This window comes from Chenopodium quinoa, unplaced genomic scaffold, assembly GCF_001683475.1.
Source record: "Chenopodium quinoa cultivar QQ74 unplaced genomic scaffold, ASM168347v1, whole genome shotgun sequence".
Lineage (NCBI taxonomy): Eukaryota > Viridiplantae > Streptophyta > Magnoliopsida > Caryophyllales > Amaranthaceae > Chenopodium > Chenopodium quinoa.
In genome coordinates, this window is record NW_018742541.1 from 1,880,888 (window position 1) to 1,903,714 (window position 22,827).

Here is a 22,827-nt window from a genome sequence, read left to right on the forward strand (position 1 = left end):
GAGTAGTGTAGATGTTCGTCCGTCTCCCTATGGAGGAGTCATTAGTTTTTTTTTTTTTTTTTTTTTTTTTTTGGTTGTTAGTTTATTAAAAAGGTTATCATATTTTGCCCAATTATCTGTTCGTTGGTAAAGAGTTGTCCGGGATCTCAACGGTTGTCAAATCTTCATAGACGTTCAAGTGAATCAGATGAAAATATCCTGATGGCTACAACGAATCGTTAGACCGTCTTTTCGAAAAGGCTGTATATTCTAGAGATGTGTGCGAGATATGTACCACAATGCAGGATCTATTCAATGACCGTAGCTTTGATGAAGGAAACCCTTATTTGATTCGATTTTATGTATTTGTTGATTTAGATTTCATTTGTAGATGTCGTATGACTTTTGATTAATGAATTGATTTGTTTCAAAAAAAAAAAAACCCCACTTGAAAACTTTACCATTTACTAATACAATACGCTTAGTGTACCAACATCATCAATTCCATATTTTTTCTTTAAAGCATCCCTAATATCCTTAGCATGATAAAAAAAAAAACCCCATATAATTGATTTTTCGACATATATATACTGCAACAACATGTCTTTACAGAGTCTATCATCCTTAACAAACTTAACATTAGTTTCAGACCAATCATCTTCCCTTATCAACAGGTTCAACAATTTCATCAAGCACATACTCAACATCAGTTTGTTGTAAATAAACCTACATTCTAACAGCCCGACGTTTATAGTTCTTTTCATCAAGATGTTCTAACTTAGGCATATCAAAAATTTGGAAGCCAGGGCAAAACTATCTTTTAGATTGTTATTCTATATGCAATCAAACAGTAATTAATTATCTCGATGTTGTGTGAACCAAAGTGACAATTGTCGTGTTGTGGCGAATCACCAACCTAAAAGACGATTCCGGCTACCTCCCGGTGACCCCAAAAGCATAACCAACGTTTTGTATTTAGAGAAAAGAGAATTATACAAAATGATGTATATAGTCTGATGATGTGAAGGCTGATTTTTATAGAGAAACAGAAGGCAACGATTAGCACACAAAGGGGGAAAAAGATCGAAATAAAGGAGCAACAGTCATCTACAATCAAGAAACAATGGCCGTAAATGCTTAGGAATATTATGTCAATAAAGAAAGGAAATAAAATTTCTCAAAAAAAAAAATTAGAGGGTCGACAGCCCACCCACCCACGCACGCTTGTGTATCGCATTCCTATAGGCCCATACCCGACCCGACGCACGCATGTGTGTTGGACTCTCCTATCCTTTGTGTTTCTCTCTCTTGTTTTTATATCAAGAACTTCCAACAGAAGTTACACCAACAAATTTTTTAACTTGTAATTTGCAATTATTGATCGTGATGTGGTCTACGCATATGTAGAATTAAAGTGCGACTTTATGTTAAGATCATACCATACAATTCGTTTAAGGTATGTTTTATTTACTTGATTTTCACTTATCTGAATTTAACTTAATATACCTTATTATAACTTATTTTCTTTATATATTTTGTATTTGGGTATCCCTTATTATAATTTAAATTATCTGAACTTATCTTATCTAAATTTATTAAACTCGAAATAAGTGAAAAAACTGAAAATAAGCTGACAAAATAAGCAATAATGTTTAAATAGCTCAAATTCATTCTAAGGTCACTATAATTTGCTCTAAAGTCTCTGTCCCAATCCCACTCTATCAAACAAGCACGAAACTTTTGTCTACTACTTTAAACTAAAAATATATGGATCACACATGCTTAATTCCTACCAATCAAACTTTCTCAACCCTCCTAATACAAGTATGCAACAAGTCAACAACCAAGAATAAAATAACATCACAAATCCTATTTGTTGTATCAATCAAAAACTAAGATTAAGATAAAATACAAAAATTAATTTAACCGACATTACTACAAATAAACCCTAACACAGTTGGTGGAATGTACTTGAAATAAAATTAAAAAATGTTGGTGCCCCAATTTTTAATTAGGGCTAAAATTTCCACGCATCTTCTTTAATTATAGAGTTTGCTGGTGGGTTTACGCGGCATAAACGGTGCTCATTACTCTTTAGATTCCCTCTTTCTCTCTCCAATCTTTTCATCCTATCTCCATTTTTCTCAATCCCCATTTATCTAAATTAAGATATCTTCTTTTTCCTTAAATAATTGGGGAAAAAAAATCAGATATTTTCATCTGTCCCAGTTGAAACCCAATTGCCAGATTATTACAGGTACATTTTTCGTTAAATTTTTATTGAATTTTATTTCCCAGTAATTTTCTGGAGAATTCCCATCTGGGTTTTTGTAATTGTTGTTAATTTGTTGAATGCATATTAGTAAATACCATTTTAAAAAAAATTTATTGAATGCTTGATGATATATTAAGTGAATTGCAGAAGTTATGTTTGATTGGGGTTTATATTTCCTTTGAAATTGTTTGATCTTAGCTCTATTACATGAACATTGACGCAAAAACAGTGATTTAGGGAAAATGAAATTTCTGGGTTTGACAAATTTGAAGAGATTATCACCTTTTGATGTTCCTTTTAGTGTGTTTTGTACCTTTTAGAAATTGAGAACTTTCTATGTGATTTGTTGTTTGCAAGTTAAAGTAAGCTTATGAGTGAAATTAGGCAAGTGCATTTCGTATAAAATTCTCGTTCATTGGTGAAAATGCAATGTGGTTTAGAGGAAGTAAATTGTAATGCAAATTTTCTTTGAGAGGGGAATTGCTTGACTAGGATTCAGAGGTGGGGAGGAGGAAATGAATTAAAAGACGGATTTCGCTGCCCATAGGCAAGAGAGAAACTTGTTTGATCTAGCATTGCACTTTATATCTTGATGAAATTTTTATTGATTCTGCTTTCAGCTGTTGAAATTATTAATTTTGGTGGCTTGTTCATGTATGATGTATCAATTTATTCCTAAAACAACACGTTAGAGTGACTCGTGATTAATGTATCTGATTGATTTAATCAGTATCAAAATGTTTCAGAAAATGTTTGACAGAATAGAAACAATTTGATAAGGGTATTGTCGAAGCAGGTAAGAAGAATGCAACAAGGGATTATGATGATTTGGAGACCATTTAATATAGCGAAGGGGCATGCTAATACAGTTGTACTTATGTTTTTATTTTTGGTTACAGTATGGTTAGCTATGACTGAAGAAGTTTTTCGGGTGTGATTAGGCATTTTAGTTTCATTAAATGTCAATGTGATCACAATGTTGTAGCTCTATTAGTGTGTGGCTGTTTTTGGCTGGAATGAATGCTCTTTTCTGGTTATATTAGTATTTCTATACTTCTCTGGATTATGAAGAGGTGAAAATATGTTCTTAGGATAGGTTTCCCTATTGCACATTTTTATTCGTAACCCTTACCTCCATCCTGTCCTTCATTCCATCACCTGCCCTCTAATTTTCATGTTTCCCCCCCTCCCTTTTATCTGTGAACCAAATACCTCCTAAAGGAAACCAATGTAATCTGTTATCCAAGTGATATGAGAGAATAAGACTTTTCTGATTCTCTGAAGTTTTTTTACTTAAATTGAGTGTTTTTGATTAAATTCTTAGCTTGAATATCAAATAGAAAGGTTGAACTTGACCTCCCAAGTCACTGGCACATTGCTAGCTGTAGGATCCTTTCTATCCCGTACTATCATTTGAGATATAACATTTTTTGGGATCAATGTAAAACTTCATTATTCATTCAAGATCTAAGACAGAAAACTTTTGCGTTAAGACAGAAAACTTCGTTATGGATCCTGTTCTACAGGCCTAATTTACAGAGTATAAGTGTCAATACGATATTTGCAGTGCATTGAATTGAAGTACCAATGTTTACTAGGGCTGTAAATTGTTCAACTCTATCCAACTTAATAAGGTTGATTTTTTTGGTTCATGTGGATTTTATTTAGAAGTTTTCTGAAGTTTGCCAGTGCTTGGCTTTTATCATTATGATTTATGATGTGTAATAGACTGGCCTTAGGAGGGGTAATTTGGTAATTAGGTTACGGTCTTTAGCTTTAGTATAAATAGGGAAATGGGGAAAAGGCAAAGATAGGCAGAAATTTGTATTGAGGGAAACTTTAGAGAGTCATGAGTTCATGACCTCAAGCCATTGTTGGAGAATGGAGAGTTGTGTTTGAGAATAATAGCCTAAAGCTATTAGCTATCTTCGTAAATCTTTTGCCATTTTCAATTATTAGTAAAGCTTCCATCTTTCTTATTTCTTCTTTAAATAGCAATTTACCAAAAGTCAGATGATTTAGCCAATCAAAGAACCAATATTTTCTCTTTATTTTGCTGTTATTAGTGTGAGTAATTCCAGTTTATTACATGATGGTGTTGAGTTACCATACAACATTATTTTTGATGGGTTATAGTTAGGACTTGAGCTCTAGATTTAAAACTTACCCAAATGACTCGGGAACTGTTAGCCACTTGGCCTTTATATTTTGAGAATTTGAGCTGTCTTAGTAGAGTGCAGTTCATATGATGCTTGATAAGAAGTCTCCTCGGTATCTATGTTTAAAGTATATGCTTCTTTAATGATTTTAATCAGCTGGTTGGCTTGTTATCCCTGAAAACAACTATAAACTGTGTTTCATCTTTTGATATTTATGCTAGGACAAGCTCAGCATGTTGTTAATTTTTGCATCTGCTTTGTCGTTAACATCTCAAATTACCTTGGGCTAGATGAATTTTTACAACCTTGAAGCTTGACAACTTTTAGCATCTGCCTACTTATTCTAGGCCATCTGGCCATGTCTTCGAGAATGTCTATGCATCATGGAATGTACATGTTTAGGTATTTTAAGGTTTCTTTCTTGTTATACCAGTGTAAATGGTGTTTTTCCATCATGTTGGTTTCGATCACTAAACCTTAGTCTAGACATCACTAAGTCAGTTCGTTCAGCCATTACTTTGATTGAAAGTTGTATCATAATCCCTCTATCTTGATCTTGCATGAAATTCTGCCTCAACACGTCTTTTCCTGTTCATTAGCTAATTGAAGGTTACCATCTATCTGTTTAGGAATGGACTTGATTCATAATTTCCAAGAATATGCTGCTGAGCGCCAATCGAGCGGAGATGCAATGGTAAATAAAACTTGTAATTCTGGTGTAGCACTAGCACCACCCTCAGAATCTGAAAGTAGTCAAGGCTCTTTTGACTGCAATATATGCTTTGACTTGGCTCATGATCCTGTTGTCACACTCTGTGGTCACCTCTACTGCTGGGCATGTATTTTTAAGTGGCTCCATGTGCAGAGCTCCTCCTCACAGCCAACTCAACAGAAGACTTGCCCTGTCTGTAAGGCAAACATCTCACAAACTTCATTAATTCCCCTTTACTGCCACGGCCCCTCCCGCAGTGAAGATGAGGTTAGGAAGTCTCAACATGATGTTATACCTCCAAGACCTGCAGCAAATTCTCCTTCAAGTCAACATCTTTCATCAAACCCATTCGAATCACAACACCCAGAGTTCCGATATGCCTCAATATCATCGTCGAATTATGTGAGTCCTACTATGGCTGGAATTCTTAATCCCACAATTGGATTGCTCGGAGAGTTGGTTTACACAAGGATGCTTGGAAGCACAGGTACCAACTTATTCACCTCCCCTCGTTCAAATTCTTATGCTATTGTTGGGCATAACAATCCTCGGATGCGGAGGCAAGAACTGCAGCTAGACAAGTCCCTTGACAGAGTTTCAAAGTTTCTTTTGTGCTGTGTAGTCTTATGCCTGCTTCTGTTCTGAAAAATGTGAGTCTTTTGTATAGCTGTAAAGATTGTATAATACTACCGCTCGTTATGGAGTTGTTGAAACTCTTTAGAAAGGAAGTGTAAGATGAGCTTGGATCAGGTGTTTGTGAATCGTAATGTTCCCAATCATTCCAATATACTGCAGGGCGTCTCTGGTTCTTGAAGCGAACTTTGCAAAAAATTTCATTCCAATATTGGTTATGAATAATACTGTCCATTGAATAAATTACTGTCAACTTTAATTCCTCTCATGGGTTTGTGCTCTTTTGAGGTCAATAAATAGTTCCTGCTGCATTTGAGGGAATTGTGCCTGCACTCAGTTTCTAGTAAACTACTCTGCATTCCCTCTGTCTGGCAGTAATCAAGACTTCCTGACCCGACCCTCATAACTCGACCCGAAAATTGACTTGAAATCATTTACCTGAACTGGAACTAACCCGATCCAACCCGTACCTGAACCGAAGTGGAGTTGACCCAAATGTGACTCAATGCCCAAAGTGACCCAACCCGAATCAATTGACCCAACTTTTGTTGGCCAACTCTCAAGTTTAATGGTTCAAATCATGCAAAAATCAATCCTAATGTAACAAACTAGCAATGGTGCGAATAATGTGTAATTTTGCAATTGAAAAAGAATCCCAATTTATTATTATTGTTATTGTTATTATTATTAAAGTTTACAGATCGTTTTTAAAGAGAAAAATTAGGGGAAAAATCAGTCAAAAGGGTCAAAATAAGTGTTAGGTGGGGCCTACAGACATAAAATCTACGAGATTTTGAAATGGGTGGTAATCTGAACATTTATTTAATTTAAGAGGTGGTAATTTAAAATAAAAAATTAAACGGGTGGTTAGTTCGAAAATGGTTACATTTTTGGGTGGTAATTTAAAAATTAACCTAATAATAACATTATTATTAATAGTAAATAAATAATAATAATAATAATAATAATATAATGTTAATAATAATAATAATAATAATAATAATAATAATAATAATTTAAATCATTAAGTTAATATATGAAAATAGTAATAACAAAAATAAATAAAATAATAATAATATTAATAATTATAATAAAATAGAATTATAATAATACTAATGTAATAATAAAATATAGTATTAAAGAATGATGATAATATATAGTAACGATGAGTAATGTAATAAATTTCATAATTATAGTTTTTTTTTTTTTTTTTTTTCTGAAATAAATTTCTAATTATAGTAATTCTATAACAATAATAATTATCAAAATAAATAATAACTAATAATATAATAATAAGTATTAATAAATAATATCAATAATTATATCACAATAATCATAAATTAATTATAGAGCTGAATTGGACAGAATTAAAATATATTGAATGGATCTAAATTGATTTGAATTGAATTAAACTGAATTGAAGTAAATTAATCTAAAAGGAACTGAATTGAATCGAACTAACTAAATTCCAAAAGAACAAGGCATGTTGGGAAAAATCAAGAAATCATGATTATACGACACATTCTTTCTCTTTTTTCCTATCTATAGTAGGGACCAATTTATCAAGTAGTTTGTACAAAAAAGACTTTCTGCTTGATATTATGGCTACGAGAGAGCACATGAAGAGAACAAGGATGGCTGCCCATAATGACTTTTGGTGTATCACAGCGTAGATTCCAGTCACAAACGCCATCAAGGTTCCATAAAAAGAGTGCACGAGTACGAGCACACTGCGGTCAATTAGTACCTGTGACTCATGTTGATCCGAGACAATAGACCATACTAGGCAGAATAAGGCTAACATTGCACAACACATAGCATATGTGTCTGCCAATATGAACACTATAAAGTAAGCCTTTGTTGCTAGAATAGCTTCTCCGGTATCTTGGTTAAAGCCTCCAGGGATTGTAAACGCAGCTGCAAATGTAAGTGTTGCAAGAAGGGCCGCCACGACTGATAGTGTAGTTCTCATTTCTGTGGCTGATGAACCTAGATTTTGTAATCTTGGATTGATTCCCAAACGTCTAGACATCTTGTCCTTCAATTAACAATTTAAACAAAATACCACACAATTTAAAATAGGTTCGTTGTTACCATCTAATTTGAATGAACGTATAAATCAGCCTAATATTAGTTTTTTTTTTTCCCCTAAATGACATAACTTGTTTTAAGATGTCCATTGCCAAATCACTTTGAACTTTAATAATGAGTTAAAAGAATTGTAGAATGAATTAAGAAGAAGAAATATGTAAAATCAAACAAAGTTACTTCGTAAATTTTATGTTAGACACAAGTTTTATAATCATTTAAAGAGGGGGATTAGGAGACACGACAGCAAATAAATTGATCATTGTAAAAATAATGAGTACCAAAGGGTAGAAAGCAATCAAGCAAGCTAGTATTCTCATATGTACACGGTCATAGCCTAACATAACAATTAATTTAAAATTTGTCAGAAATGTCCTTTTTAGTGATCGACTTTTTGAGAAAAATCTTTACATAAAAAAAATGTGGCAAAAAAGGTTTCATATGTAAAAGTATGTGACACGGTGAGTATAAAACTAAATGAGACAGAGGGAGTAATAGTTTAGAAGAAGTTGACGTACCCATTCATAATCTCGTTTACATAGCTTTGCTAACAATTTTGCAGCACTTTGATTCTTTTTATCCCTGATATTGCGATCAACCCCATTTTTTAGTAGTACTTCTGCTAGCAAGATATCCTTTCTCTCAAGTGCCCAATGCAAAGGTGTTTTACCTTCATTATCAGGACTGTTTCTCATTTCCCAAATAAAAGGAACTTTTAGAAATTTTTCATAGTCTTGGTAACTAGCCAATTTAATATGGTGTAGGGGTGAATCTTGTTCTGCTATACAAAGCTTCTTGAAATCTGGGTGATACTTTATGAAGGCTTCAAGAGCTTCTACGTGACCTCGACCGCAAAGTGTGATCCAAACATTAGGGGAGCTTTTGATTGAGGATGGATGTTCTGTTATCAACAACTTTGTAAGCCATTCTGGACCAACTTCTGATGTCATCTCAATGGTTGTCTTCTTGTTTGGGTAACGCTCATTGAACACTAGATAAGGAAATGTTTTTAGCAACAATTTGGCTGTAGTATCTGCAAATAAACTTTCAACATAATTATACTTCATTTTGTACTAGATTTACATTTTGCTACTTGAAATTTTCAGATTTACATTTTGCTTGATAAGCGAAATAACCTTTTTTTTTTTTTTTTTTTTTTTTTATGCAAAAGAGAGGCAAAGCCCCAAAAAAACAAACAAGAAAGTACTAAACAGAAATTAAACGTGGCAAAGCCACCCTACAATATCATCATGTAATATATGTCCTAGTTCAATAGGGGGGAATTGAATCAACTCGATAAGCAAAATAACCTTTCTACTCCTATACAAAACAAGAACGCTTAGCTTCAATCAAGGGTGTTGTTTCATCATACTTTATCTGACAGTAACTTTTTTTACTTTCGCTTATTAATGTATAATTTCAACGTTTAATGACTTTGAATAGGATAAGTATATTTATACACTATCAATATTTTGAAAAAAAAAAAAATAAAAAAAAATAAAACATTGTAATTAATCTATGTCCTGCTAGATATCTTGTTTCTAGATTTACTAAATAACCGGACAGTTTTACAATATGTACAAATAACATTGTGACCTCTATAATTGAGTGAATCTGATCTCAACCCTTCAATTAGCAAGATTAATCTTATTTATTCATTTAGTCGACTTTTAAGAAAAAAAAAAAAGTTAAAAACCATATCAAAATTCAAAATCAGTAAATTCGGAAATGTCTATTGAAAAGGAATTTCAGCAAAATTTTAGACGATGAACAAATAACTTTAGAACTTTTTTTTTTGTTACATTATTTTCGCCCTCAAGTTTATAGTAGTGCGTGAGACATTATTCCAGAGAAGATATAAAACATAGGAGAATGATGATGAATTCTCACCATTTCAAATTTAACATATTTAATGACATGCATCATTTGTAAACCGTGATTTTAAAACCAGATTACTAACAATTAGATTCTCACCTTGGCACTTGAGCACGAGGTGTAAGAGCGTTGGCTGCTCGCGGTCCGTATTGGTAGTTCCAATTCTGGAAAACGCTGAGTATTCAGCGATACGAAATTTCAGAGAGCCTTCAGCAACACAGCTGCATATTTGTTGCACTACTCGATCCATTCCAGCTTCAATAGCGAGGAAGAGCCGCGATTGCCAATGACTGTCATGCTCTATGTAAGTCCAAGAGTCTTTAGAAATGAACAGAAATGCTAGATCTTCATCTCTATTACGCAATGCCATGTCAAGAGGGGTGATTCCATCTTTGTTCTCACATCGCCAAAGCGGGGGATCAAGTGGCGTACATTTTTCCACAAGATAAGATGCAAACTCTTGGTAACCATGATTTACAGCAGCATGTAGAGGTGTGTTACCTTCTTGGTCTACTGAACGGCTTAAATTCTCCAAGGCATTAATGTCAACCTCTTCCAATAATTGAAGTAGCCATGACAACTTGCCTTTGTGTACCCAGTAATGGAGGAACGAGAAATCGTGTTGATCAGTTTTCAGCAAAAGTTCTGAGTGCTTCTTGTACATTATTCCCCAAACTTCTTCTGTAATAACAGATTATAATGACTTTTTAGGGTAAGCATGCATATGTTTGGTTAGGGCAAATAAGTGTTATTCAAGTTCGATTAAGATAAAATAACTTTAGGTCCAATAAACTCAAATAAGATAAGAGGCTAATAAGTTTACATAAGATTAGAGCATTCTTAATGTATACAAAAGGGACTTGCTTACAAGTTAGATTAGGCAACTCTATTCAAATAAGTTAGGTTGCTTGGTTTTTCAAAGAAAACTTTAGTTAAGTTAGATAAAAACTACTTTATTTATTTTTCCAAACTAGAATATGCAATTCAGCATTGGAGCACAATCTAGGTACAAAATATAATAGCTTAAAAACTTGATGTATCAATGTAAGCTACAAGTTACCAATTTATTAATGAAGATGCTCTTAGATGAATGATATCCAGGTGAAGTAAAAACTACCTTAATTAAACGAAGATGACAACTCAAAAACAAACTAGTCTAGCGTATAGTTAGTTTGTTAGTTCACATAAATACATAATATAAGATTAGCTAGCTTATTATCAGATTATAAATCATTTGATGAGATAATAATAACACTGTAACTTTAAACAGCCGAAAATTTCTCTCTATTTTTTCTCTGTTAAGTATATATACTTTTTACAATGAAATTACACTTATGCTTGAAGAAGCTATGATGGAAGTTTAGATTCTGCTGATTTACTTTACTTTCGGAGCACAGAGCACTATAGTATAGATTTCAATAAATAAAGTGTTTTTGTCGAGTCTAATTTGATCTGATAAGAAAACTGAAATATAGATTAGAAATCTAATTTGGGTAAAACTAGGAAAATTTTTAGTTCAAACAGGTGATTTCGTTGATATTATTTCTCTCAATTGTCTTTTCTTTTCCTTAGTCTACCACCAAAGACTACCCTCTTTTACTACAGTGAGCAAAAGATAAAACAGTGAGCAGAGGGCACTTACTTGAGCAATTCTTTACTACCCCTTCAAACATTTCACCAATGACATTATAAGAACAATCGGATTCCAAGATCTTTGCAACAAAAACATTCAATCCGTTGTGCACAGCTATGTAGAGAGGATCCCATCCGTTTTTGTCAAGCATGGTACAAAGCAATTCCATATCCATTGACAGAATTTCCAAAGCACATCCCTCCTTATTATACACGAGGGCCATGTGCAAGGGAGTTGCACCATGCGATTGACAAGCTAACCATGGTTTTCCGCCAGGAGGATCTTCGGTAATAGGATCATTACTGTCAGATTTATAAACACTGAGCATGAGCTGGATGATCTCAAGGCAGCCCCAGCAAGCTGCTAAATGAAGAGGGTTGCTACTTTCCCTCGTCTCTTGTTGGGAGAGGAGAAGTTTGACATCCTGTTTGGGTAACCTCAGAATCGCTTCTCTTATGAAAGGAAGAGGGTTACAGCATGATCCAAATCGATTTAACACAAGGTGGAAGATGTTACCACCTTGGTAACATAGATCTGGAGGCGCCCAGGATAGGAAGTATTCAGTTGGTTTAGAGTCAAGAGCTTTTCGTAACAAGTCTACATTTCCAAATATTGCTGCTTCCTTTAACTCTGAGTCCATACCACCATCCGCCTCCCTTTTACTAGCACTTGCTACTGGTTGCTCTGCCACCATTAATCTTGTTGGAAACTCAGTACTTACTAGTGTTATCTCTCTTGTTTTAGTTGATTAATTCATCTATAAACCTTTTTTTTTTTTTAAAAAAAAGTCAAGCCACTTTTTTGGTAGTAGTAAACAATTTTAATCCATTGAATCTACATATATAGTATTAGTGACCTATTGACCCGGAACATGCGCTACACTGCTATCTATCCACACACAAATGTATTGATTTTATTCTACTACTATTACTTAATTAAAAATAACATACTATCTCCGTTACAGGTTATGTGCAACGATTTGACATAAAACAGAGAAGGAAAATGTCTAATCGTTGCACATAACCTGTAACGGAGGTAGTACTTATATACTTATACGCGGAAATCACGGGTAGGAAGACTATATTATAAGATTACTAGTCACTTTTTAGTATCCTTAAAATTCTGACTTTTACCTAATCTCATACGTATGTTCCTTTTTATTTTTATTTTATTTTTTTTTGTTTTAAAAATAGATCTCTTTCAAAATCACTTTTTGTATTCATTGTTTGGGTGCCAAAAATGGTTAATCATTTTGGGACTCATTTCTCAGTTGGGTCACCAAGCCCAATATGCTTAAGTCATGGCTAATGCAGGCAGATCAGTCCAAACTCCAAAGGCATTAATTAAGTCCATCAAAGGGGTACATGTGCTCAGGACTTGACATGTGTCCTAAAGAGCCCATGCGCTCCTGAAATGTGATCAATTGCATCCAAGCTAAGAGAAGTAGAGAACTAGCTGTCAAGTACGACATTGTCGTATTATTGATATAGTGGCTTCATGAGCACATCCATAAGCAATTTACCCCAATGGTCTGTTCTCTTCTTCTTATTTTCAATTTAGTTCAGTGCAGTTCAGTTCAATTCAGTTCAGCTCCTAATTTTCTCTCTCATAAAATATTCAATTCAGTTCAATTCAGTTTAGTTTAGCTTAGTTCAATAAATCAGAACTGACCCCTAATCACTTCTTGTCATCAAATAAAGTCTTTCATGGAGGGAGGGGTGAATACAATCAAGGAAGCCTACCTGTGGGATATTATATTGGTTGTTGTTGAAAAATAATCTATAAAGGATTTTTTTGTGAAAAACTACCTTATAAGAACAATGTTATAACAAACTAACTTATAAAAACTAAATGTTATAAATTGCTACCATGTGCTTAATTCAACAATGAAAGAGAAGGGGAATTAAAGATTGCAAGGGGGCTATAGAGAAATTAGGTGGAAAAGGAGAAAAAAACAATTGAAAATGGGTCATTAAACATCTCTTATTCAATGCAATAATTCAGTAAAAGATAGATTTTTACAACATTAATTGTTTTATAAGATAGTTTCTTACAACATTTATGGTTTAAAAGGTAGTTTCTTATAACATTTTTTTAATAAGATAGTTTTTGACAAATCTGACTTGTATAAGGTAATTCTTCACAAAAAGTTCATCTATAAACAAATACCTAACTATGAGGTTAAAAAAAAAAAATGAGAGTGAGGTAGAGCTTCCCTCCCGATTTCAGGAGATCCTGGGATCGATTCTCACCCCACCCTTTGTGGCTCTCTAAACACCAAAAAAAAAAAAAAAAAAAAAATTTAAGTAGAGGAATGACAATGTATAGGCTTGGTAAAAATTGTTTATAAACTAGCTCAATACATATTCCATTTTTTTCCAAAAAAAAAAAAACTAACAATATTGTAAAATGCTAGTACTGGTTAAATAACTAAATAAAACTCATAAATGGCCAACAACAACACAACCATTAATTAACACACTTGAAATTAGATAAGTAGGCAAAAACCCTAGCCTCTCTCTCCTCTCCTCTCTTCTCTCAACTCTCTAAAACCCTAACCCCCATTGTTGAATTTTGAAGGGGATTCCATCGGGCTTTAGCGGTGGAAAGCCCCAATTGTTGCTTTTGTGTGCCAATAAGTGGTTTAAAAGGCACCGGTTCAAACCGGTGCCAAAACTCGGAATTGGCACCGGTTAACCGGTGCCAAAAATGGCCAAAAAAAAATATTTCATATATGTATATACATATATATATATATATTATATATATACATATATACATATATATATACATATATATACATATACATATACATATAATTGGGGAAGAATTGAGTTTGTTATTAATTGCCAACTAACTCACACTTATTACATGATATATATCGTAAGTGGAATTACACGTCATCTTCTACTACTAACCGACTTAATTCAACAACAATTAACAAAATTGTAACTAATTTTTCCCGCGCAAAATAGCTAACAAAGACCCTTATCTAATCTGCCATATCATAGCTTTCCCCCTCAAAAAGACTTGACCTCAAGTCTTAAGGAACAACAAATTCTGGAAAATTCTGCTCAAACTGCTCAGCTGGTTCCCAAGTAGCTTCAAAAACAGGAAAACCCTCATATTGAACCAAATATTGCACCCGAGATTTATTCTGAAACTTCACAATCTTTCTGTCCAGAATAGCAGCAGGCTTAATCTTGTCAGAACCAACTTCAAAGCCTTGATACACAGGTGGAATATGAGAAACTAACGGCAAAGTTACTTGAAACAACTTCAATTGAGACACATGGAAAACATCATGTATCTGCAGGAATTTTAAGTTTATAAGCCACTTTTCCAATCACAGCTGCAACTTGAAAGGGTCCATAAAACTGGTAAGATAACTTCTGATTTCCTCTCCTCTGGACTGAATGTTGTCTGTATGATTGCAACTTTAACCAGACCCAATCTCCTACCACAAAAGACCTCTCAGATCTATGCTTGTCAGCTTGAGCTTTCATCTTATTCTGAGCTCTTGCTAGATAGAATTTCAAGTCTGCAATCATTCTTTCTCTCCTCTGTAGGCTTCTGTCAAGCTCATCATTCTTTACCTCTCCAGCTAAAGAAGGTAAATGCAAGGGAAGAGGCTGATTATACACCACCTCATAAGGGGTCAGTTGAATAGCAGTATGAAAATGGGTGTTATACCACCATTCAGCCAAGAACAACCACTTGTGCCATTCCTGAGGTTGATCACCTGTCATACACCTTAAGTAAGCCTCAAGACATCTATTGACCACCTCAGTTTTACCATCTGTCTGAGGGTGATATGCAGTAGACAACAACAACTCTGTGCCATGCAAAGTAAACAATCCCTTCCAAAATTGACTCAAAAATACAGAATCCCTTTCACTTACAATGGATCTAGGCCATCCATGTAACTTAAAAAATTGTCTAAGTAACACTGAGCCACTTGGAGTGCAGTAAAAGGATGAGACAAAGCCATGAAGTGAGCATACTTACTCAACCTGTCAACTACCACAAAAATAACCTCCTTTCCAGCAGACTTAGGAAGGCCTGTAATGAAGTCCATAGAAATGTCCATCCAAACTTCTTCAAGGATTGGCAAAGGCTGCAAATGACCAGGAGAAGCAGATGTATCATATTTTGCAGCTTGACACACAACACACTTCCTCACAAAAGAGCTCACATCCTTGGTTAACCCTCTCCAGCAAAACAGTCTTTTTACTCTTCTCAATGTCAGTTCCCTACCACATGTCCACTCTCAGGAGACTTATGATGCCAAGACAAGATTTTATGTCTAAGTTGGTTGTCAAGACCTACAACTATTTTTCCTTTCCTTCTTAGAAGAGTTCCATCCCATTGAAAACTTGTAACCAAAACTCCATTTTGTAAACTCTGTATGATGGCAGTATAATTGTCATCCAACTGATAACTGGAAGCAATGAGAGATCCCAATTTGAATCTAACACTGTCACAGCCAAACACAAAATCTCATAACCTTGTAGCCTAGACAAAGCATCAGCTGTTATATTCTCCTTCCCACACTTATACTGTATTTCATAATCAAAACCCATCAGTTTTGATAACCAGAATTGTTGAAATGGAGTTGAAATCTTTTGTTGCAGCAACCATTTGAGACTCTTCTGATCTGTCTTGATGATAAAATGGCCCCCAACAAGATACCGCTCCCATTTCTGAACTGCAAAGACTATAGCTAGCAATTCCTTGTCATAAACAGAAAGTTTTTGCCATTTTGGACCCAATGCTCTTCTAATATAAGCTAAGGGATGCCCTTCCTGCATTAACACAACCCCAATACCAGACTTAGAAGCATCAATTTCCAGAATAAACTGTTTAGAAAAATCTGGAATAGCCAAGACTGAAGCTGAAACCAGAGCAGCTTTTAGTAACTCAAAAGCTGTTTGTGCTTCTTCAGTCCAATTATAACCATTTTTCTTTAACTGGTCAGTTAAAGGATTGCTCAAGACTGCATATCCTTTCACAAACTTTCTGTAATAACCAGTCAATCCTAAAAAACTTCTAAGTTCTTTGACATTAGATTGAGTGGGCCAACTGTAGACTGCAGCCACCTTCTTTGGGTCTGTCTCTACACCATTTTCTGTAATATAATGTCCCAAGTACTCCACCTTGTTTGTAGTAAAGATGCATTTGCTCTCCTTAATGAACATACAGTTTTCCTTCATCAAAGAAAACACCTCAGCTAAGTGCTTCCAATGTTCCTTCAAGGTCTTACTGTAAACTAAGATATCATCAAAAAAGACAAGTACATAGTTCCTCAAAAGTGGCCTGAAAACATTGTTCATCCAACCTTGAAAAGATGCAGGAGCATTAGTCAGTTCAAATGGCATGACTAAAAACTCATAATGACCTGTATGAGTTTTGAAAGCTGTCTTAAACACATCACTTGGATTCACCCTCATCTGATGGTAACCAGCTTTTAAATCCAACGTAGTAAAAACTCTACCCCCCTGCTAATTCATCAATCAACTCATCTATAACTGGAATTGGAAATTTGTTCTTGACAGTCCTGTTATTAAGCTACCTGTAATCTACACACAATCTCCAAGTGCCATCTTTCTTACCAACCAGAACTACAGGTGAAGCAAAGGGACTTGAACTATTCTGTATAATGCCCCTGTCCAGCATCTCTTGTACCAATTGTGTTCAATGATGTCCCTTTGTTTCAAAGGATATCTATAAGGTCTTATGTTCACTGGAGTGCTCCCAGGAACCAAGGAAATTGAGTGATCAAATACTCATCTCTCAGGTGGCAAATTAGTAGGTTCATCAAACACCACACTAAACTGTTGCCTTAAATCAGTTAATTCAGAAGAAGGAGACAATTCAAATGTGTCTTGTTCCTTGTCATAACTAACCTCAAATACCTGCAGAATACACAACTGTGCCGCAGACACAAAAACCTTTTCATCAGGTTTCCCTTCCAAAACTGCAAGCCTCTTAGAAGGATTTCCCTTCAACACAAATTTTACTTTTTTCAAAGTAAACTCCATCCTTAACTGTTGGAAATCCCAATATATAGGGCCCAACAGCCTCAACCACTGAATTCCCAACACCATATCACAACTTCCCAAAGGAATCAATAGAACATCTTCCTCAAATCTATGACCCTGCATTTCCCAGGTGAACCCTTTACACATGGACTGACAAGGTATATGGGTTCTATCAGCTACTGAGACTGATTGGAAAGGGATTTGGTTCAATTGACACCCTAATTTTGTTGCCAAGTTAACATCAACAAAATTGTGAGTACTACCAGAATCTATAAGGATATGATTATCCTTTCCATTACCAACCCTTTCACTCTCATAGTCTGAAATGACTGGTTTCCAGCTAAAGCAGTGACATATATTTTTGGTTCAGAATCCACCTCAAGATCTGACTCCAATTCCTCCTCTCCAAACTCATATTCACCAGGAATCTCAACTGTAAAAATTTGTGGTTTCTTGAACTGGCACCTATGTTCTCTATTATAGGGTTGGTCACAGTAATATCAAAGACCTTTGGCTATCTTTTCAGCTCTAACATCAGCAGGTATGTGTTTGTAGTTTTTGGAATTTTGTGAAGCTTGAGATGAAGAAGAAGAAAAAGATGGTTTAATTTAGGGTGTTGGTAACAAAGGGGGTAGGTTATTGGAAGGTAAAGGTTTAACAGTAAATTTGGATGGTTTCAAGCTCATATTAACATATGCTAGTGACTCCCCTGTAACCTAGCATACTCTACTGCCTGGGCAATAGTAGAAGGTTTGAAAACCCTAACAAAAGGCTTAACAGCTGGTCTCAATCCACCTACAAAGCTTTCTAATATGTAAGAATCTGGTAAGATGTGATTATTCATTAACATCACAGATCTCAAATTCTCAAATGCATCAATATAGTCCTCAATTGTGCCAATCTGCTGCAGTCTATTAAATTGCTCAACAACATCTGTAGCAGAACTATCCTTAAATCGAGCATACAAATCAGCCACAAAATCATTCCAATCAACAATTACAGATTTCCTAACTGACAAATAGTTCATCATCTAACTCTCAGCCTTATCGATCATATTCAAAGAAGCTAAATCAACTTTATGTTCATCAGCAATTTTACATAAACTAAATTACTTGCAACATTTTTTTACCCAAATTCGAGGATTATTGCCATTGAACTTAGGAAATTCCAGTTTAGGGTTCATACCTAAGGTCCTGGTGGAATTGGACCTGTTAGAGACGTCATTCGACTGAGAAGACGATGTAGAAGGCTCAGAATTCGTATTTAAAACCTTTTTAGCATGAATTGCTTGCATCAACTTTCATCATCTCTTCGAATTTATGCTCGATTTTAGAATTCTGATCTTCCAATCGCTGTTCCAAGGTTTTGAGTTGAGCTTCCATGGCTTCCACTCTTCTAGCAACAGGCGGAGGCGCCAGAATCTCTTACTGAAGAAATCAGAAAGACGTGCTCTTATGCCAATGATAATGGAGGAAGCTTGAAGCTTCTCAATGGAGAAAATCCGGGTTTAGAAAGAGAAAGAAGAGAGAGAAAAGTAACGAGAGAAATTGGGGAAGAATTGAGTTTGTTATTAATTGCCAACTAACTCACACTTATTACATGATATATATCGTAAGAGGAATTACACGTCATCTTCCACTATATCGTAACTGGAATTACACATCATCTTCCACTACTAACCGACTTAATTAAGCAACAATTAACAAAATTGTAACTAATTTTCCCGCGCAAAACAGCTAATAAAAACCCTTATCTAATCTGCCATATCATAACATATATATATATATACATATATATACATACATACATACATATATATATATATATATATATATATGTACACACACATACACACATATATATATATATGTATGTATGTAACACACACACACACACACACACACATACATACATACATACACACACACACACACACACACACACACATATATATATATATATATATATATATATATATATATGTATGTATGTATGTATGTATATAAATTATTTACAAAATTCAAACAAACCGTGCATCGCACTGGTTTCGTCTAGTTATTATGTATTTGTTAGATCTAAATCTCTTTGTAGATATTGTATGACTTATTTATGAATCAATTTTTTTCCAAAAACAAAAATAAAAAATAAAAAATAAAAAAAATAACACACTTGATGAGTTGGAAATGAAATATTTGGATCAACTATTAACTCTCCTATTATGTTCAACTTATCTTAACTTATTTGAAATCCTAACTAGTTTGAAACAAATAAGGGTGGATAAGTTAAGTTTAGATCGATAAAATAATTTTAAATAAATTCTAACAAAATAAGTTCTAATAAATTTAGACAAAATAATTTGTAATATGTCCAAGAATAAGCTCTAATATGTTTAATCAAAATAAACTCTAATAAGTTGAAAAAACTAATAGAGTTTCAAAAAAATTCAAGTACCTTCAGTCAATTTCAGTAAATTTTAAACAATTTCAAACAAATCAAATTTATATCTTTTCAGACAGATTAGCTTTAACAAAATAAGTTCATACGAAATATAAGTTGATTTAGTTCCATTCAACAAAAAAAAAAGTTGAGTTATTTTTTTTTTCAATTTAATTTTTATTTTAATACCCTAAATCAAAAAACTGGCTGGAATAGAAGAAGGATGGTGATACCTAAAAACGGGTAGTAAGTTTAACAAAGGGTGTAATTGGGGCGGTTATTTAAGAAATCCCTAAATTTCGACAATTTAAAAAAAAAATCCTTAAACTGATGTAACTTCAATTAAAAGGGATTTTTTTTTCCCACAATGCTGCTATTATATTACTTTCCTTGAAATTTTCCCACTATTGTAGACATTTTGATAATTAAAAGGAAAATTTTTATAATCTCATCGCTGTGTCATCGCCATTCAAATGTGGTGTTTGAAACTTTGAATGGTCACTTCTTTCGTGTGCAACAAACCCATTATATCTGTTCCTTGTTGATTCCCTCTTCACACAGTAAAAAATTTCTGGGATTCACTGACCTTCGGGAAATTTGTGCCATAGGGTTTGGGTTCGGCACAATTTATAGGACCACTTTTTTTTTTTTTTCCGGATAGGGAAGGAATATAAATTTCTTAATACTTGATTTGTACTTATTGGCCGCAATTGCTTTGCAATTTTCTTGAGTGAATAAATGAAGTCTAATGTCAATAACAATGAATCTTGAGCACAGCACAAATCACTCCAGTAAGTTTAATTCAACCACAGAATGTATACCAAGCGGCAACCAAGCTAGTCAATGATATTTAGAATGAATAATCTCCCTGAGTATAGGACTCTCACTGCTTAACCAAGCAATCTGATTAATGTCTGGCATCAAACAGCTTGAACTTAAGGTAGGTCCATAGATGCTTCAAAAGAAAATTCAGTAAAATCATTGAATAGTTTTATAAAGGAAAAATTAATTCCAATAATCTCACCTTTAGTCGATTCGTAGATAATAATCTCACCTATCGATCATTATTTAATAATCACACATTTGGAGAGCATTTTCTTATGATGGTCCCTGACCTGTTATTAATCAGTATAATAGGGTTAACATGCCACGTGTCAGTTTATGATTAATGTCTGGCATCAAACACCTTGAACTTAAGGTAGATCTGTTGAGTAATTAGGTTTTGATGATTGTAAACTAATGATGATTATCTATCTAACGTTTTTGTTAAGTTGTGCATAGAAAGAACAAGTTATACTTGGAACAGAATACAAGGAACCTGTGCAATGTCACATATATATATAAGGAACCTGAGCAATAGATGATAAGTGATGTGTCTATTTTATACAGTATTTTACCCCCCTCCCTTGGTCATAATTAGTAGTGTTTTTGGCTCTTTAGAGCCACTTTTATTACTAATTGGTGTTTTCTAATGTTTTCGTAGATTTGGTTGACTTTTGCAGGGATTTATGCTTTTGGAGTATTTTCCCGAGATATTTTGGAGCAATCACGAACATTGGAGAAGCACGACCAGATTCTATAGCCCAGGGCCGGTTAGAGTCATCGAACCGGTGATTAAGGGCTCGATATAGGTGATACCGGAGCATTTGGACCGAGTATTCAAGACCGGAAGAGGAAATCCAGATTGGCCCGAAGAATTGGAGCCCAATCGTAGTCCAAATATTGGCCCAATTGAGCCGCCCGGCCAAAGAGGCTAGCGCCCGGAGGCGCGCCCGACCGGGCGGGAGTAGCTTAGGCTGGCGCCCGGTGATGCGCCCGGCCGGGCGCGAGTTTAGTATTAGGGAGCAAAAAAGGCGCGCCCGATCGGGCGCGTGTTTTTATTAGTTGACGCTTAACGTCGTTTTAATTTGTTTTAGTTTAGGATTTTTGTACGGAGTATAAATACTCCTCCGTAATACGATTTTAGTATCTCTTCTTCTCCTTTTACTCTTTCCTTACTCTCTTAATTATTCTCTTAGAATTCTCTCTCTCAACTCTTGTTCTTGATTATTTTCATTAATTCCAGATTTATTTTGGTAATGATTCCTCTTCTCTTAATCTTAGTTATTTATTTTATTTCTTTAATCATGTCTTATTTTATTGCTTTAATTAGTTTAGTTTTTACCATGTGTGAGTAGTTTTATTTCTAGGGTTTATGGGGATCCATAAATAATATGAAAGGGTAATTTATTGTTGTTAATTATCAATGCTAGATTAATTTCCTATTGATTGGTTTAATGCTCTGTGACTAGATTTGCGCAGATATTTTATGCATGAGTTTAACAATATTGATTCGAGATTCGACAGATGAGAATTGATGTTTAGGTCTAGTTTCAATAGGCAGGTTAATTTATAAATGGTTAGGTCGAGATTCGAAAGATGAGATTTAATACCGGTAAATTAATTGTGTGATTATAATACGTAGCGAAAGCCCTTTATAATCTGATTGATGTATGCTTTGATGAATGATCATTATATTTTACTCTGGAATATTATTTATTGGTGAACCTATGCCCTAGATCCCTTTATATATAGTTTTCTCCCTATTCTCATTCTTTGTAGTTTAGTTTTATACTCAAATATAATTATTGGTTACTTCATAATCTAGATTATTTGAGGTAATTAGGAATAGAAAGACTTGTTTCCCTGTGGAGATCGACCCTACTTCCCTATCCGCTTTAGTTAGAGGACTTAGGAATTACTTTTGATTAGGGGATACGACTTTACCCTGTCAAAATTTGGCGCCGTTGCCGGGGAAACGATTCTATTTTTATTTCTGATTGTTTTTGTAGTCTAGATTATTTCCCTTTTTGTCTTAGAGAGCGTTAGTTCTCTAAGACAAATCTCACATTTGCTTCTAGTTTTTTTTTTGTTTATGCCTAGGTGTTCTAGATCAGGTTACATCCCATTCGATCCTGAGATCAAACGTTCCTTCCATAGACAGAAAAATCTCTACA

The 22,827-nt window shown here is 34.3% G+C and overlaps 2 protein-coding genes across 2 annotated transcripts; one reads left to right on the top strand and one right to left on the bottom strand.

Moving 5' to 3' along the window:
* The first annotated feature begins 1,905 nt into the window (after window positions 1-1,905).
* On the top strand, window positions 1,906-5,939 carry LOC110720161 (E3 ubiquitin-protein ligase RMA3-like). Its single transcript, XM_021899172.1, has 2 exons — window positions 1,906-2,236; window positions 5,043-5,939. Exon 2 carries the CDS (start codon window positions 5,045-5,047, stop codon window positions 5,768-5,770), a length of 726 nt encoding a protein of 241 aa, XP_021754864.1. The 5' UTR covers window positions 1,906-2,236; window positions 5,043-5,044; the 3' UTR covers window positions 5,771-5,939.
* Window positions 5,940-7,121: 1,182 nt separating this feature from the next.
* LOC110720162 (ankyrin repeat-containing protein ITN1-like) lies at window positions 7,122-12,141 on the bottom strand. Its single transcript, XM_021899173.1, has 4 exons — window positions 11,364-12,141; window positions 9,821-10,402; window positions 8,365-8,879; window positions 7,122-7,796 (listed from the first exon to the last, which is right to left on the bottom strand). Exons 1-4 carry the CDS (start codon window positions 12,046-12,048, stop codon window positions 7,269-7,271), a joined length of 2,310 nt encoding a protein of 769 aa, XP_021754865.1. The 5' UTR covers window positions 12,049-12,141; the 3' UTR covers window positions 7,122-7,268.
* Between the last annotated feature and the right edge of the window lie 10,686 nt (window positions 12,142-22,827).

Coding starts and splice junctions, on each gene's coding strand:
- LOC110720161 (XM_021899172.1), top strand. CDS start 5,045: ATGGACTTGATTCATAATTTCCAAGAATATGCTGCTGAGCGCCAATCG.
- LOC110720162 (XM_021899173.1), bottom strand. CDS start 12,048: ATGGTGGCAGAGCAACCAGTAGCAAGTGCTAGTAAAAGGGAGGCGGAT. Junction 10,403..11,363: donor GGTAGTAAAGAATTGCTCAA/GTAAGTGCCCTC, acceptor CTGTTATTACAG/AAGAAGTTTGGGGAATAATG. Junction 8,880..9,820: donor CCTCGTGCTCAAGTGCCAAG/GTGAGAATCTAA, acceptor GTTTATTTGCAG/ATACTACAGCCAAATTGTTG.